The sequence below is a fragment of the Ctenopharyngodon idella genome, chromosome 8 (assembly GCF_019924925.1).
Source record: "Ctenopharyngodon idella isolate HZGC_01 chromosome 8, HZGC01, whole genome shotgun sequence".
In the NCBI taxonomy this organism is placed as follows: Eukaryota; Metazoa; Chordata; class Actinopteri; order Cypriniformes; family Xenocyprididae; genus Ctenopharyngodon; species Ctenopharyngodon idella.
This window is the reverse complement of record NC_067227.1, coordinates 12,976,546-12,995,684: the sequence shown is the minus strand read 5'-3', so window position 1 is coordinate 12,995,684 and position 19,139 is coordinate 12,976,546. Positions and strand designations below refer to the sequence as shown.

Below are 19,139 nucleotides of genomic sequence, written 5' to 3'. Positions count from 1 at the left end.
CAGACATTAATTTAATTTGTCATTTTTTGTGTGTGTTTATGCGCAAGCATGTTTATAAACAAAATGTGTGTGTGACTGTAGGAAAGAGGCTAAATGTATTTTACAGAAGTAATTTCATTTGAGACAGATCCACATAATAGATGGAAAGGGGGAAAAAAACAATAATTTCACGTGTAAAACCACAGTTCACTTTTAGGTAGGGTGACCAGACGTCCCGTTCACTCGAGCAGTTCTCCTTGCGCCTGAATGGTCAGATGCACACATAGTTTTTCAAAACGTCCATTGTGTGGAGTATCTCACGTAAATACAGTCGGTTGTAACTTATGACTTAAGTGGACTTAAGTGGATATATATATATGAGAGAGACAGAAATTAAATTTATAATATCATGGTTAAATTGCCCACCCGTCCCGTATTCCACCATGAGAAATCTAGTCACCCTACTTTTAGGTCAAAACAGACCTGAAAGCAAAAAGTGTAACAATCTAGTTTAAATGGTTATATCTCTTACATTTTTTATTTTTAATAATCTGAAAAAAGAGGTGTATTTTGACAGTATTAACACATATTTAACCTTTCATTTTTGTACTAAAAACTAGGGAGGTTTTTTTTTTAATAAAAAAATTAACCCGGTTGCATTAAGAGTGTTAAGATTAGATTAGTTTAAGACAGTACATTTCTATTCATATTGTTTGATGCAGATGTCTGTATGCATAATGTATAAATACAATTTAGAAATAATTCATATATATATATATATATATATATATATATATATATATATATATTAATTTTAATTAGTTCATAATAATTATAATGCAGAAAGATTTGTTTTAGTTTTACCATCAATAGGTTACATATCACAAAAAAGTTTTGAACTGCATTTTATGAGAGAGTATTAATATATTAATATAAAAAAGGAAAAGTTCACATGTAATTAATAAATATTTAAAATCTGCCTAATCTACTTCTATTGTAATAACTGTGAAAACTATGGGACCTTTTCACATTTCCATGGAAGCAGAAGTCATCATAGTTGGGTAAACTTCTATAGCAGTGAATGGGAAACATTCAACAATTTCTTATCTTCCTTGTCAGTCTCCGACACTGTTGACGTGATCACCATGACGCATGCTGGTGTTGATGTAGGAGCCAGCCAGGCGTTCTGACGTATAGAACACAAAAGCTCTGCACTGCGTTCACTGTGTAGGAGACTGACAGTGAAGAGGAAAAATTGTTGAATAAAGTCGTTATTTTTGTTTTGTTTTTGTGCACAGAAAGTATTCTTGTCGCTTCATAACATTAAGGTTGAACCACTGTAGTCACTAGGGCAGTGCGATTAATCTTATTTTCGATTTTGGCTTCCAACGATTATGAAAACAAGATAATCGAGGTAAAACGATGAGGCCTACTGTACCTCTGCCGCGTTCCGTCCAGCGCACCTTTCTTTCCACCACAGCGGTGCGCTTTCATTATTCCTTACCCAAATTTAACATCCAAATCAGCCGAATAAGAGAGTGATGTAAAATGCGGTCTACTGTTGCTAAACTGCGGACATGCTTGATATTAAACAGTGCTATTAAAAGCACATTAAGCCGTGAAAGAGACGCTGTTCCCTAGGCGGCCACCTGTGCGTGCGCTCCGAGACAGGGCAGAACGGGCATAAGCAAAGTATAATATGGGCTTCAGACTGGTCAGATAGCCAGCACACAAATATATTGAAATGCTGTTTTGGAAAGTATCCTCGTAAACACAGTTGGTTATGTCTTAAGTGAACACTAAGAAAGTGCGCGTGTGTAACAGTAGGCCTATATTGGGTCCGACTCCATGCAGCTCTTAAAGTGACAGCAGCCAGCATTGTCATTGTTAATCTAACAAGAAAAGACAAAGATAAAATCACTCACTGCTCTTGGATGAATAACTAGTTTTAAATAAAAAAATTGTCGATGTATACAGCAGTTATACAGCAGTTATTTTACATTTGATTACTTTATTCAATTTCTGTTGGGTATTACTTATCTGAATACCATTGTTAGTACATCTATCTGAAAAACCTAAAGCACTGTTTATTTTATTTGTATTTTTGTTCTGGTGTTGTTTTTTGTTGGTTTTGTTTGTAATTAGTTGTTCTTATTTTATTGTTGACTGTTTACTTGTTTTCTATAGCTGTTTTGATAACTTTTACTTACATTAATTAACCTAGTATTAGTTTTTGCTAAGTACCCTGACAGCAACATAGTGTCGGGCCAGATCCGGCCCACATCTGGTCCGCGTGTAATCCACAAGTACCAGATGTGGGCCGGATATGGGCCACACTATGTTGCTGTCTGGGTATGGATAATTGTGAAATTTCACTGACATTTAAAATGACTCATATCATGGAATAAGACTTTGATCATATCACCCACTCATAATCGTTAAATAATCGTGATTTCAATATCGACCAAAATAATCGTGATTATGATTTTTGTCATAATCGAGTAGCCCTAGTAGTCACAATGACTATTTTAATGAAGTCTTCACTACTTCTCTGGAACTCGAATGTGGTAATTTTGTTGCACCTCTCGGATTTCATCAAAAATATCTTAATTTGTGTTCCGAAGATGAACGAAGGTCTTACGGGTTTGGAATGACATGAGGATCAGTAGCCTAATTAATGACAGAAATTTCATTTTTGGGTGAACTAACCCTTTAATGCATCAATTTATATTAATTAATGGGACCTTATTGTAAAGTGTTACTGAAACAACAAATTATATAGGTATAATTACCATCTAACCATCTTTGCTGCTTACAGACGATCTGAATACAAAATATTTACAGTATATTACTGTTTATTTTTTATAATAATAATTTTAATATATTTATTATATAATACAATTAAATTACAATGTTGCTGTTATGTTTTTTGAATTGGCACACAACTGACACAATGGTATAGTGTTATTTTGCCACAGTATGAATGGCAGGATCAATAAAACTTCCAGAGAAAAATACAGAGTGACATAACCTCAGTGAGTGCTACCTTTTACCTTTGTACCTAGTAGTAATCCTGGTTAAAAGTTGAAACCTTAAGATTTTATGTGCTTATTTGGCAGCTTATACCTTTTAAATAACTTAAATAGTTTAATAGATATGCTATCATTTGGCACTTAATAGGTTGCTCAAGGTCTATAGACATTCTACAAAGTCTAAATATCCACATTTTTCTATGCACACAACCAACCGGCGTATAGGTAATGACAAATGAGTCATATAACCAATAATTAGACTATAATGACAATATATGGTTTGTTTATATTCTTGAATCTAAGAAAAGTGGCAGAAAATGACAGATGTAATTGTGCAGAATCAAAACAAATGATTAATGATTAAGATATTGTTGGGTTTTGAAGCTGAGAAACATGAATGCATGAATGCATGTTATCAGACATAAGAACAGAGTGAATGTAAATCGAGTAGACTCGATCCATAAAGAGCACATCTAAATATCAGTTAATGCAATAGTGTTCAACAAAAATAAAAAATCACAAAAATGTCTGCACACAACACTTAAATTTGAACTAGAACATTGCCAGACTTGTGGCTTCCACTCTATTGTGTTTCTAAGCTGATTAGACACAACCACGTGCATTTTTTATATAAAAATATTTTAAGTATTTTAAAAGCTTGCCAATGAATTTGAGCTTCTGTGTTTCTGTAATAGTTTGAATAAGTCATAGACAGTAAACTCTCAATGTGCTGAATTAAGCTAATTTACCTAAACACAAAAATGTTTTGCAGTGATTAAATCTGCACATAGTAAAAAACACAGAATGAGTGGGGATAATAGAATGAAATAGAAATGCCTGTTTTTTAAAGGAGAGATTAATTTCAGCATTATAAAATTATCTGAGTGAAAAATCACTTCAAGAAACTTACTTATAATTTTAATTTTTAAGTCTTCTGCTAGGAATATACACAGTCAAACCAAAATTGACACCTTGAACATTTCATTCATTAATACAGTTTATTCACTATAGTTTAAAAAAATGGTAATAAAATATGACAAGATCTCAGTTAAACTGTCAGAAAAAATTAATCTTAATTATATCAGATAACACTTAAGCAAAACATAGTCAGGTCAAAGTGTCTGAATAATTTTTGGTTCCAAATTTTTATCAATTTTACTGGTAGTCCACTGTATGAAGAATTTTTGGGTATAATATGTCACAGTTTACTTTATTTTGCTATCCTCACTTAAATGAACTATAGTGTCCTGCACCCACTAGTAAAAAAAAATATCAAAAATGTCTGAATAATTTTTTGGTTTGACTATATATATATATATATAATTTTCTTTTCATTTTGATGCATCAAAAACAATTTTTCCCTCATATTTTGAAACGATTTTATCCCTTTGTCCATATTTATTATGAAAAATCTGAAACATGTTTATCTTCATATGTACAGTATCTTGTCTCTTAATGTAAGACATATAATCCCATATACTTGTGAATGATTACCTGCCCTGTCCTTGAGAATCCAATTAATTAAGATTAGTGTTATCAGTGTGTGATGTATGACTGATAATACGGATACTCAGGACAGAGTGCCTGTTGCCATAGGAACAGGAAACATAAGCTGATACATGATAATTCTGTAAATCTCTTATGAAAGGGGTTGCCTTTTTACTGGGCTTGTTGTATAAATGCATAAACTCACTGAACTTATACATTATGTCAGCTGATGAATAGATGAACATCCATCAGGTACCAAATAACTATTTTTAGAGTCACCTTTTATATAGTGCTGTATACAGATCAGATTGTTTCAAAGCAGTGATAAACAGGAACATAGTGATCAATGATGCAAACTTCATCAAATATTATACAATCAAATTCTGCTGTAAAGTCAGTTTGGTTTTGATTCAGCTCAGTTCAAAAACTGTAAATTCATCAATTATGAAATGAGTTGAATACAATTATATAAGCAGCTCTACAGAAAACAATAGTATTGTTGTTTACGTTGAGTCAGTTCAGTTCAGAGATGAAATTCCCACATGACTTTATGAATCTCAAACCACCAGAATTGTCATAGATTGTTAATATCACAACCAGTAAACTGAGATATATTATTTATTAGTTTGATCAAACTATACAATAGTTCAAGAAATATTGAAATACTATTTTAATGGTATAAATCTTGTAAAAAGGGATCTGAGTAAGTAAAAGTGAATAAGAATCAGATTAGAGTTCATCTGAAAACACTTGGCTGGACACTGAAGACTGGGCACAATAATTTTATTATTTTAGGTGTGGTGCCACAATGATTATGGTTTCTCGAAGGGTGTGTGACAATGTTTTTTTATTCAGTGTCAATGTTTGTTCTTGAGTCTGAGTGTCTTGTATTGTTTTGGTAACACTTTACAATACTTAACTACATTAGTTAACATAAACTAATAATGAAATGCACTTATACAGCATTTATTAATCTTTCTTAATGTTAATTTCAACATTTACTAATAGATTATTAAAATCTTGTTAACATTAGTTAATGTACTGTGAACTAACATGAACAAACAATGAACAACTGTATTTTCATTAACTAACGTTAACGAAGATTAGTAAATACCGTAACAAATGTATTACTTATGGTTAGTTCATGTAAGTAAATACATTAATTAATGTTTAACTAATGAACCTTATTGTAAAGTGTTACCGTTGTTTTCACTGTAAAAGTTGTAAAGCGGTTGTAAAAACTGTAAAAATGCCATAAAAAAAAAACTGTTGTTTTGGTTTCTGCACTATTGTGTAGTTCTAACAGTGATAACACTTTATTTCGATAGTCCGCTTTAGACATTCTACTAACTATGAGTAACTTTGCTATGTCAACTAACTCTCAGAGTATTAGTGACTGATTATCTGCTAACACTTTATTCTGATGGTCCTGTAGTTCCAAAGTTACTTATAGTTAGCAGTAAATGTTTAAAGTGAACATAAAGTGAAACCCTAACGACTTTCATTAGCACAAGTAATGCATCTCCATGCAGTTTTTGTTTAATAATGTTCTCAGATTTAATTTAAGTGAATTGGTTTAATACATTTTATTTTAGAGCAAGCTTAATTTGAAAAAAAGTACCCTCTTCCAGCATGCAGTGGGGCATAGATAATTCATATTTTCACATTGTTCCACATTGTTTATTTTACATTGTTGTTAATTTCATGGTTACATTGTTCTTGTCACAGTAACTTGTCTTGTTATGTAGGAGTAACGTAAGAAATTTACTCAGATGTTTTTAAACAAATGCCATGCAAACTTCTTACAGTTTTGTGTATTTCATGAATGTGAAAGGGATCAGGATGAAGATTTGCACAGATTATGTGCTTATTTAAATGCACACGTGGTTATGCACACACAAATTATCTTCTGAACATATATGGCAAGACAGTATATGATGAACTTATACCCAGAACTCATATTCTGGCAGGTGATAAACTATCAGGTAACTACATCTTTTCCTGCTTATAACCTTTTATCCTTTTATAAATCTTATCTTCTTGGTTAAAATCGTTCCTTTTACCTTTATATACCTTTACCTTTGATTAACTAAAAAATATGAATTGCTTGATTGCAGTATATATATATATATATATATATATATAATTATTTCCAGGTTTGAATTATATTTTGCATAGTAGATGTTCAATGTGCATATGCGTATGAGTTAATTGTCTTTGCGAATACACTTGCGTGACTAGTGTGTGCTTTGTATTCCTTACTGTGTAATTCGATGGTTTGGGTATATGGAAACTTCAAAACTTTCCGATGTGCTCATGTTCATTGTCATCACACCTACGTAGTCATCACACGTCACGAACGAAGCAAACGGATCTTGCAGCTGTCACCTACAGCAGGCCTGCGCCGGGGTGGGACGTCCCGCCACTGTCACGGTTAACCACTGAGTGGGCTAACTTACCGCGATGATGTACTCTGACATCAAAACACTGATCTAGAGGAAGTAGCCTGCCTGAACCCTCTGCATTAGATTTGTCCTGAAACATTTTTGTCTTGAAACTTTGCATCATGAAAAACTAATTCTTGTTAGAGTATTAGTAGACTGTCTGCTTAAAGGGGACCTATAATGTCCCTTTCACAAGATGTAATAAAAGTCTCTGGTGTCCCCAGAATGTGTCTGTGAAGTTTCAGCTCAAAATACCCCACAGATCATTTATTATAGCTTGTCAAATTTGCCCCTATTTGGGTGTGAGCAAAAATACGCCATTTTTGTGTGTGTTCCTTTAAATGCAAATGAGCTGCTGCTCCCGGCCACCTTTCCAGAAGAGGGAGGAGCTTTAACAGCTCGCGCTTCGGTTGCTCAACAACAACAAAGCTGGAGAATCTCACGCAGCCAAAATGACGATTGTCAGTAACGGTGTTCAGCATTATATTGTTCAAACCGGAGTCGGACTCTGATGGAGACACTCAGGAAGAAGTTACAACTTTTAGAATGCATCTGGATGTTTCTGAATGGTTAGTGGATACATCTATGTAGTTGCTGTGGGGTTGATTCAACTCATCGACTATTATATGCTGTCATGTTAATCTTTTGAGCAAATCCCGCATTGAATTGACCCGTTTGTGAAGCAGTCCGGCGTAAAATGACAGCACGGTAACAACACTCTACTACAACAACTCTTCCTCTTCTCTAAAGCAGCTCAACATGGCCTCATCCCCTTTGTTGTGTGTTCCCGGGGGCAGGGTTTATGTAAATTTTAGGGTTAGTGATGTCACTAACCCGGGAAGAAGCTCGTTGTAGTCCCTACCAGCCGTTTGTTGTAGTCCTTAAACAAAGAGTTCTATAAAAGAAAATTCCCTTTGCATTGAACTTTGAGCATCGTAACTTTGCAAATGTTGTTTATGCTCTAACAGCAAAATTACACACTAAATAAAGTTAAAAAAGAGCAATCATAGTCAACCACCCCTTTAATGTTTGCTAACACTTGATGTTGATGCTCCCCCAACAGACATTCTACTGACTTTGCAAGTATGTCAACTAATTCTACTAACCCTACTAACCCTAACTTTAAGCTAACAGTCATTCAGGTTCCTGGGCACTAACATCTCTCAGGACCTGAAGTAGAACACTCACATTGTGAAAAAGGCCCAACAGAGGTTAAGTACTTTCTTCATCAACTGAAAAAGTTCAACCTGCCACAGGTGCAGATGACACAGTTTTACTCAGCTGTTATTGAGTCGGTTCTGTGCACTTTTATAATGATTTAGGGTCAGCCAGCAAATCAGATATAAAAAGACTGCAAAGGACTTAAAACAGCTGAAAGGATAATTGGTGTGCATCTGCCCAACCTTCAGAACTTGTAAAACTTCAGAGTGAAGAAACAGGCAGGTAACATCATCACAGAAATCTCTCACCCTGGCCACAACCTGTTTCCACTTCTACCGTCAGACATTACAGATCTCTGTGCACTAGAACATCTAGGCACAAAAACAGTTTTGTTTTTACCATGTCATCTCCAGCTTAAACAGCTAACACAGCCATTACCACCTGTTTATAATTCATTCTCAGTACTTGAGAGAGAGGCAATAATTAGATATTGTGTAAATACATACAAATATATATATATATATATATATATATATATATATATATATATACAGTGGGTACGGAAAGTATTCAGACCCCCTTAAATTTTTCACTCTTTGTTATATTGCAGCCATTTGCTAATAAATCTGCAAAAATGTCAACAATTCTGTGTTTTTCTGTCAATATGGGGTGCTGTGTGTACATTAATGAGGAAAAAAAATGAACTTAAATGATTTCAGCAAATGGCTGCAATATAACAAAGAGTGAAAAATTTAAGGGGGTCTGAATACTTTCCGTACCCACTGTATATATTGACCGGGGGCAAATGTAACGGGGGCAATTGTAACATTTCAAATTACACCAATCAGAAACGAGACAGAACCATGAAACTCATTTTGCATGTGCTCTGTGGAGATCCCTCTCTGCATGCCAAAGCACAAACTTCTAAATCATTGGTTAAGTTTTTCTACAAAGACTCATTTTTGAGGTATAAAAGTTTTTTTTTTTTTTTTCATCTACAGTATTTTCCTCATACTGTCTTAAACATTAATGTCTATGAATTTAAATCTGTCTTGTTTTGATGACCATTCTGTTGTCTAACATTTGATATCTTTGTCAAACATTAGCTTTGTTGTTTCTAGCTAGCAGGGTAGCTTGTCACGGGGTGGTACAGTCGGGGGCAATTGTAACACTGCATTACAGTTGCCCCAGACACCATCAAAATAGTGTCCAGCTTAGTAAGGACATCAAAATAGATTGATAGATTCCAATAATTTAAGAAAAGTGTTTTTGCCTCTCAATCTGGGGATCCATATTACTGAGTAGGCCCTGTACACTCTCTGTTCACAGCATGTTTAGTTTCAGAACAAGGAAAACAGCAAGGGGAGTTAATTAATTGTTTTGGATAATATGGATGTAATGGATATTAAATAGTTTTAACTATATCTATATTCTCTGGAGTTTATTGTGGTCATTGGTATTTATATGAAGGTATTACATGTGTTGTTACAATCGCCCCGCATGTGGGGGCAGACGTTACATTTAACTTCTAATGTTTCAATCAATATTGTGACTCTAACATTGCTTGTAAAAACATTTGGTGACTGTTAACAAGTAGAACACAAGTTACTGACATAAAAATTGTATCCAAATATTTCAAAAGGCTTTTGAGTAATGACAACATGACCAAAATTTGTTACAATTGCCCCCGGTCTCCCCTACATGATGCATGTAGTCTTCTGTTCCAGATGCATACCACATTATTATTGTTGTTGTTTATTTTATTTATTTTTCCCCCCTAGTCTTATCTGTGTTCTTTCTGTTCTAGTGTCACATGCATATATGTATGTATGTACCAAGAGCTCCTGAAAAAAACACAACAAATTCCTTGTGTGTTTGCACACACTTGGCGAATAAAGCTCAGTCTCATTCTGATACTCTGATGAGAGTTGTAGTTGCAAAGTTACTTAGTAGAATGTCTAAAGTGAACTATCAAAATAAAGTGTAACCAAAAAATAACTAAAATAAAACAAAATTGAAGGGGGAAAAAAAGTAGATGCAGTTCATTTCTCTCTAATTCAAATATTATTTTGAAGTATAAATATTATTAATTTCAGTGGTAACACTTTTCTCAGAAAAAAAGGTACAAAAGCTCTCACTGGGGCGGTACCCTTTCAAATGGTACAGCTTTGTACCTAAATAGTGCACAAAAGTACCTCAACAGTACATATTGGTACCAAAAGTGTACATATTAGTACCTAAATGGTACACATTAGAACCTTTTTAAGGGTACCGCACTTTTGTACTTTTTTTTTTTTCCTGAGAGTAAGGTTACATTTTTTAACTATGCAATAACTTGCATGATGAGTGTATATTTATATATAAATATATTTTGCAGCATTTATTACCCTTTGTTAAAGGGTTAATTCACCCAAAAATGAAAATAATGTCATGTTGTAATGTCGGAGCGTTATGAATCTTTTGTGTCGAATCAGCGGTTTGGAGCGCCAAAGTCATGCGATTTCAGCAGTTTAATAATAATAATATTAATATTGAACCACTGTACTCACATGAACTGATTTAAATATGTTTTTAGTACATTAATGGATCTTGAGAGAGGAAATGTCATTGCTCGTTATGCAGGCCTCACTGAGCCATCGAACTTCAACAAAAATATCTTAATTTGTGTTCTTAACGATTAACGAAGGTCTTAAGGGTGTGGAACGACATGAGGGTGAGTAATAAATGACATTATTTTCATTTTTGGGTGAACTAACCCTTTAACAAAAATGTTTTGATTTTAAATATGTTTTAGTAAATGTTTAGATTAACATTTACCTAGAAGTATTGTTAATTGTTAGTTCATGTTAACAAATGTAGTTAACCAATGTAACAAACAGTAACAATGTTACAAATGAAACCAAATGTCATTACAAAATGTTATGCTAATTCAATGGCAAAATCACTAATATTTAATAAAAAATGTTTATTTGGCATTTGAACTCCCTTTGTCTTCTTCATATAGTAAAAGCATTTTTGCTATTGAAGTTAGAATGAGGATGACATCATGTGTTTGGCTCTGAAGTGACATTAATTAAAGAATGCCAAAGATTCACTTTTGTGTTTTGAAGGCCTACTCACTAGCTTTCCAAAATGGCTTTTGCGTTTTTTTTCGGCTGGCTTTTGATTCTGGGTTCGTGCCCCAGGGTAAGGTCCTGTCTGCAGTGTGACACGGTGGTTCGTTATGTGCATGAAGATTTCCTGTCCTCAGTTAAAGGAATCACTGTCCGTGATCAAATTGAACTGAAGCAAATCATTGAGCACGCTTATGTCAACTATCGGGAGACCAGCACATCATTTCGTGGTGTCATAGGTACTACTACTCATTGCATAACCGTTCCATTCCGTGCCGATCCGGGCCAGCTGGTACGGTTAGGGTTTCATTTTCCACTGTGGGGCTGATAATGGCCGCTGTTTGTCATGAAATACAAAAGCTACAGTCGTTGCCTTAGTAACGCAAATGTTTACTGATGATTTGAGGTGTAAATAGTGACCGCGTTATGGAGGATTATCAGATATTTGTTTTAATTATTATTAATTTGTGTTCACGTCGCTCAAATAGTGTGTTTTAGTCAGCAGAAAAACTGGTAGCCTGGCAACAGACAAGTGATTAATCCTGAGTGGCGACGCCACTTCCCGATTTCTACCAGCACGATTATTAGACAATCGGGCCGAGAACGGTTTCTAATCGTGCCGTGCCGTACCAGGCTCAAGTATAAACACAAAAACACAAAAAAAAGACCGTTCGGCACCCTTTTATGTTAATAGGCATTCATATCTGCATAAGTTTTAATTATAACTTTTGACTGGTACTATATGTAAGATTTGCCAAATTTCTGTTGTCTTCAAATTATAGGCCTATTAGTAAATAAATGATGTTGAGTGCTGTGCGATGTTTGCTTTAGATCCTACAACACTCTATCGTGCACGAACAGAATATCAGAGTGAATTCAAGAGGCACTGGAAAGAAGACAGCACAGGTGAGAGTTTAAGGATGCAGATTATGTACTTCCAAAAGAGAAGTCATCCATTTTATAAGAAGGAGGAAATATCAACGTTTTCATGTTAGAGCAAAAACATAAGAAAAATGAAGATGCTTTATATCTGAAAGCATGAAAAAAATTAAATAAATAAAAATAAAAATCAGTTTGTGTTATTGTGTAGGTTCTGTTCAGTGGGATATGATTACTATAGTGGAGAAAGGAAAGAGAATCCTTCAGAAACATTTGGAGATTTTCATTGCCCAAGGTAGGATGGTTGGGCAATGGGCATACAGTAAATGTTTATATATAGCAATATGATATGTCAGAACATGTTCTCACTAATTATTTTTTTTTTTTCATTATTTTCCAAAGGTCTGTGTCCAAATAAATGTGGTAAGTACAAATTTGAGATATTTATTGTATATATTGTTCTGAATATCTTAACGTAATCAGTCAAAATTTTGTACACACTCATTCTTTTTCACTATTTTGCAAATTTTATAATACTAATACTAATAATAAAGTCATCAAAATTAAGACATAACAGAAATGAAAGAATAGGAATTATGTGGCGACCAAAAACCGAATCTTCAGGTTCTATATAGTCAGCTTCCGCCTGGATTACAGATCTTTACACTGAATACAGCTTTTCTTTTATACATTTTTGACTTTATTTATGTGTAATGTTGCTGTTTGAACGTGAAAAAGGTCTGCAAAGTTACAAAGCACTCCTAAGGGAGTTAATCTCTATATCAGTAAGCACTGTTTTTAAACTTCCTAAAAAGCCTCAATTGTAGTCGCACACGCACACGTTACATTATTACTCATTTAAATAATTCCCTCCCAAGGCATACACAAAAAAGGGGCAATGCCTAGCTGAGTTGTGTTAGTAGTGTGTTGAAACCATAGACTGTAAAAAAAGATGGACGACGCACCTTCACTCTCTTCCATTGTAGTAAGTGAAGCTGCTAGTGTGCCAATATAGCACTGACATCTTGAGTTTCGAGTATGCGCATAGTGAACTTAAAGGGATAGTTCACCCAAAAATGAGAATTTGATGTTCATCTGCTTACCCCCAGGGCATCCAAGATGTAGGTGACTTTGTTTCTTCAGTAGAACACAAATGATGATTTTTAACTCCAACCATTGCAGTCTGTCAGTCATATAATGCATGGCAATGGTAACAAAATGTATGAGAGTAAAAAAAAACATGCACAGACAAATCCAAATTAAACCCTGCGGCTCGTGACGACACATTGATGTCCTAAGACAGAAACGATCGGTTTGTGCGAACAGTATTTATATCATTTTTAACCTCCAATACACCACTATGTCCAACTGCCTTGAGCGGGCACACGACATCCGGTGTGTGAGGTGTGTACGCGCTCTGGCGTAGTTTTAACATGGTGCCTGTAGTACAATAGTAAATGGACAGAAAAAAATGATCGCTGCAGACCCTCAACAACTTTAGTACGTTAATGGGTGTGTTGATATCCAGCCAAAGAGCAATCAACCATAACTTCAGGTGAGCAGGCTCAGAAGTTGGGAATAAATGGAAAGTCACCACTCCCGAATGAGTTTGCTAGTTGATTTCTTCAACGATGCATTGTACTATGGTGGTTAAGCAGTGAGTTATATAGTTGTACAGGAAACGCACCCCAGAGCGTTACTGACAGACTGGGAAGAGAGGTGCTGCACAATGTAAAATATGTGAAAAATCATGTGTTTTTTTGAACATTCAACCTTGAAAACCTATTCCTATTCTTAGACCCCGAAAACAAAATCAAGACTTTATAAAAGGGCATAATTGGTCCTCTTTAAGCTTTTAATCAAAAGGATTTTCCTGAGAGACGTAAATTCAGTCAAGTGTGTTCAAATCTTTGACTGGTGGTCATGTACTGTATGTGTCACAGGACACTGAGTATATGGAGTATGATGATGCATGTTATATTGCTTACTGGGTGTGTGGATGTGGATGACTGTTTCTTACAGGGCTGCTGTATCAGAGAGTGATGAACTGCACTTCCTGTCAGTATGGTCTTTTTACATGTCTTTCAGCCACTCCGCCACTAGACTGTGGAGGTGAGACAAACACCGGATATACACACCCCAATGGCAATAACAGTCTTTATTATCACACTTCTCTTTTGTCTTCCTCTCTTTTTGTTTCTATCAGAGCATCATCTTGAGGCAGATGAAGGAGAGGAGGTGGTGCTGGACTGTTTCCTGCCTTGGCATGCTCTTGTCATTGGACAGACCGAGTACCATTACTCCTGGCATCCTGAACAAAAAAATGTACATGCACACAGACAGACACATTTAAATTCATTTGCAGGTTTCAAAGAATCTTGAAGCCATTTTGAATACTGTTTCAGACAACTCTTGTAAAAAAGAAGTACACTTTAACATACTTTTTAGTGCTTATTACAGAAATAAGACTTTAAAAAGAATATATGCAAACTGAATGTAATGTTTTTGGACACTTAAACACCGTCCAAGTTTGGACTCAAACACCATGTAAAGGTGTCCTTTAAAGTGTTAAGAAACATAGTCATGGTGTACATTTAAGTGGCCTTTTATTTCAATAATATTATAAGCAAGTACAGTTTAAAAATACTTTTAATATTTGAAGTACACTCAATACAATTAAGTGCACTTCTTAGGGGATGTTGGAGAGTAACTAGCTAAAAAAGGTGATGCTAACTTAACTAAATTAAAGCACAACAGCAGCTCGGCTGTTTTTCCAGTTACAAACTACTTTTCCCAACAAGTACTGGTTATATTATGTAATTATATATAATTTTACAGTAATGTTTAAGGTAATGACCCCTTAAGTAGCTTCAATACAGCTTGTAGTGTATCAACTAGCCTACTTTAAATGTTTATCTTTTAGGTTGATTTGTTACAGTTTTAGTAGTGATCTTTCCAGAGATCCACAGACCAGATTATACTGATTGTGATTTGAATTTTTAATTAAAATGTACTAAAATGAGTTTATTATTCATTGCAAGCTGTCACATGATGGGGAGAACGAACTGCTGGTGGTGACAGAGGAGTCTAAAATTGTACTAAATCAGCTGACAATCAGTGAGGAAGGCACCTACCGCTGCCTCCTACAGGATCAAAAGGGTACTGTGCTGTCACGCATGTATTTCAAACTGAAAGGTAGGCTGGGTTTATATTGCTTATTTTTGAACGTGCAACTCATTGTGGTCTAGTATACTTTAGTTTTGCCCTCCTCTCACCTCAGTGAAGCCACTGCCATCTACAACCCCTAGACTGATTGCGGTGTTGCCGTCACTGCCCCCGGGTTATGATGCCACACCTCGCCCTCATAAGAGCAGTTTCATCATTATACTGATTTTACTGACTGTACTCAGCATCACAGGCAGCCTTGTCATCATAGTGTACCTCAGGTATGTCATAACAGGATGGTTAGATGCACAGCAGTTTAGGCATATTAAAAAGGGGCTTTGTAATATACTTTGGGAGGAAAAGAATAGCAAATGAGCCCAAAAAATAAAGACAGGAAAGAAGGAATGAGTAATTAAATGATCAAGCAATTATTGATCAAAGCAACACTTCTGAGAGACATTTCATTTTTTTCACAAAACACATTTGGATAACCAGATTATTAATAATAAATGTCTACTTGCTTTGCATATTTTTTGCTTATGTTGCTATTACTGTATATATAGTAGCAGTATTTGACTATAGAAGCAGTTAAATTTCATTTCATATATCTTACATTAAGTGATATTAGTTTATGTTTGCGTTAAACTTTCATATTTTGGAAAACGTAAGTTATAATCAGGCCCACATGGAATCTGCACCCACATAAATCAGCAGATTTCCTGTCATTGTTTGTTTATAAAATATTGTGGGCAGTGTTGTTACTGTTAACTAAAACTAAAACTATTAAAAATCATTTAAGTAAAGCTGAATTAAAATATGATACAAACATTAGGTGGAAAAACTAATGAAAATTACAAATGTTGCCTTGGCAGATAGCTGAAATAAAATAAGTTTAAGTTGAATTAGGCTACTAAAACTTCTAAACTAATACTAATAAAATTTGTAATAAAATTACTAATATTAAAACTGAAAATATAAAAATAAATGCTAATTCAAAATATTAATAAATACTATAATAGTGTGTGTGTCTATATATTTTGTGGATTTATGATGCTTTCAGCTATCAATAATAGTGTTGTATGTACTTATTTTAACATGTTTATGCAGAATCTGCAAGATATTGCTGTAAAGAACTTTGGGGTCTCTAAGATTTGTTAATGTTTTTGATTAAAGTCTCTCATGCTCACCAAGATTGCATTTATGTGATAAAAAAATACAGAAAAAACTGTAATGTTTTAAAATATTATTACAATTTAATATAACGGTTTTCTATTGTAATATATTTTAAAATGTAATTTATTGTCACTGATGAATTTAATGCATCCTTGCTGAATAATAATAATAAAAAACCTACTGACCCCAAACTTTTGAATGGTAATGTAAAAAAACAAAAACAAAAAAAAAAACAACAACTGATAAACGTCTTGCAGATTCTGCAAGGGACATGTATGAGCTGAACTGCATGAGGGTTGGCACATGCAGGGAGAGAGAGAATGGGGAGGAAGAAAGAATAACAGTGGGTGATCTGTCACGGCATCCTGCTGATTTTGTTCAGAGAGACAACATTAGGAAGGAAGCACACTTTGTTTTCATCCATTCTGTCATGTTGCTTTGTGTCCCTCTGACAGAGTGACCATGAAGCACCAGAAGGAGGAGAGAGACAGCAGGAGAGGAGGAGAGGGGGAGGATGGAGAAAACATTGAGCTGGTGACTGTGACAGAATGAGGGATGCAATCCAAAGAGATACATGAATAAATGACTATACATACCCAAAAGACTGATGAGTTTGGAGTGTCTCAATATGAACATTCAAAGGAAAATCCAAAACTTGCGATAATACTCATCAAGTATTTAGAAAGGCCTCATCATATATTGTTGCCTGTGACTAGGAGATACATAACTTATTCAGGGCTTCTGAAAAGAGTTCTGAAAAGAAATGTACCACAGTTTTCCCAAGAGTGTTAAAGGTGCAATCTGTAAATTTTCTGTCTGCTAGAGGTCACTAGAGGCCTATTCAAAACAAAGGCGTAGCTTGATGACGCCAAGTTTGAGCGCGGAATCTTGGGACATGTGGTCTTCACTTCACAGCCGGTGGAAAGCAATTGGGATAGGATGCGGGAAGAAATCATGTTCATGGATGCGATTATTAATGTTACTGTAGTATGAAGCAGAGCAGGGCTGAGTGTTGTGGGAGCTGAACGAGGCCGCTGGAGCGATTGCGCAACACACACCGCGAACAGCGGAACTTTTATTATGCCACAGTCGCCGGCGCTGCTTCCGCTTTTCTGGTCATGAGTATGAGGTAACAGCTCTGTTTATCATATTAGATACATTTGAGTGTGCTGAAAATGATGTTATAATGTTACTCTGTGTGTTCGCTCGGTGGCTGCTGTGAGACACTTGTTACACACTGCAGTAAGCTAGATTGATTTTAGAATATCATATTAAATGCTGGATGGCTTGTGTTGATAAATGGCATGCAATTAATTTTAAAACGTATTGTATGATGGAGAAAATGCTGTATTACTGTTACTAAAAATAAAGTTGCATCTGATTATGCTATGGTAGCTACTTGACAAAATAGTGTTTTTCACTGAGGCATGGTAAAGCATGGTACTCGCAAAAAATCAAGAAAATAGATTTAAACTATAAACTAAATGTGTTGAGCTATATGACAATAATTAGTTTTCTGTCTATAAATATATCAAAACAGTTGTTCACTTGTCTATTAAAACATGTAAATAATAAGGCGTCTTTGGTGTTTCCATGGTTTCTACAAAATAAAACCGGAAACTGAGGGTAACGCGGGTATGACGCAATTGACAGGCGACTTCTCACATGTCCCAGAGTCTTGGTTAAAATTGCAATTTTCTCACAACTTACAAATAGTTGCAAACATTTGGGATATTGTAAGTACTCAAGTGAACAAAATATATAACATTGGCCTAGTGGTTTTTGGATATTTTACTGCAAAATTCTTACATATTGCAACTTTAAGCAGCAACATTTATAATAAGAAGTGTTTTTTTAGCAGCAAATTAGCATATTATTAGAATGATTTCTGAGAGATTATGTGACACTGAAGACTGGAATAATGATTGCTTTGTCATCACAGGAATAAATGTGCCACAAATATTGTCATCCTTGGTAAATATTAGCAAAACTGACTGTGAACTTTCATTCAAAATATTCATAAAAATCTACCCTTTAATTAAAGTCAAATGGTTTTTTTTCATCAGAAGTTACGATGCTATGGGAACGCTTCTGCGTGATTGTGTCTTGAAGCATGTGAGTAATCAGGAATGTCATGGGACGTCATCCTGCGGTGTGTGACGTCATGACCAGGAAGCTATAAAGCGCACCCGGACCAAACATTGTCAGCTTCGGATTGGCTGAAGCAAGTCGATCATAGGGCGACACAACATCTTTTTTTAGGGAACCATGGTTACAGTCGTAACCTGAGATGTTCCATTTCAAGGGATCTCGCGCTGCATTGGAAGTTACTACACTATAGGAACGTTAATAATATGGGAACTTCACAAATGTGAGCCGAGAGGACCATCCAGCCGCATCACAAACTTCTTGTAGGGATAGCTGCTTCCCTTGATAGGGAAGCTGCCATACTTTTAGTCGAATGAGCTCTGACAGCCATAGGTAAAGGCTGAACACACACCTCATATGCAAACTATCCACTTGCTCGTCCTTTGCTTGGTTGCTGGGGACCCTCGTCTAGGTGGCCAGAAGCACAAAAACAATTGATCAGACTTTCACCACAGGGCAGCTCTTTGGATATAAGCATCCAATGCCCTGATTGGGCATAGCAAGTTTAGCTTCTCCTAGTCTGACATCTGAAAGGGAGGAGGGCAAAAGGCCTGCAA

At 35.2% G+C, this 19,139-nt stretch overlaps 1 protein-coding gene across 1 annotated transcript; it reads left to right on the top strand.

Moving 5' to 3' along the window:
• The first annotated feature begins 8,648 nt into the window (after positions 1-8,648).
• LOC127518148 (izumo sperm-egg fusion protein 1) lies at positions 8,649-18,257 on the top strand. The gene is made up of 9 exons (XM_051904509.1): positions 8,649-11,456; positions 12,049-12,123; positions 12,308-12,391; positions 12,499-12,519; positions 14,119-14,208; positions 14,303-14,421; positions 15,138-15,291; positions 15,377-15,542; positions 16,890-18,257. Exons 1-9 carry the CDS (start codon positions 11,237-11,239, stop codon positions 16,984-16,986), a joined length of 1,026 nt encoding a protein of 341 aa, XP_051760469.1. The 5' UTR covers positions 8,649-11,236; the 3' UTR covers positions 16,987-18,257.
• The last annotated feature ends 882 nt before the right edge of the window (positions 18,258-19,139 follow it).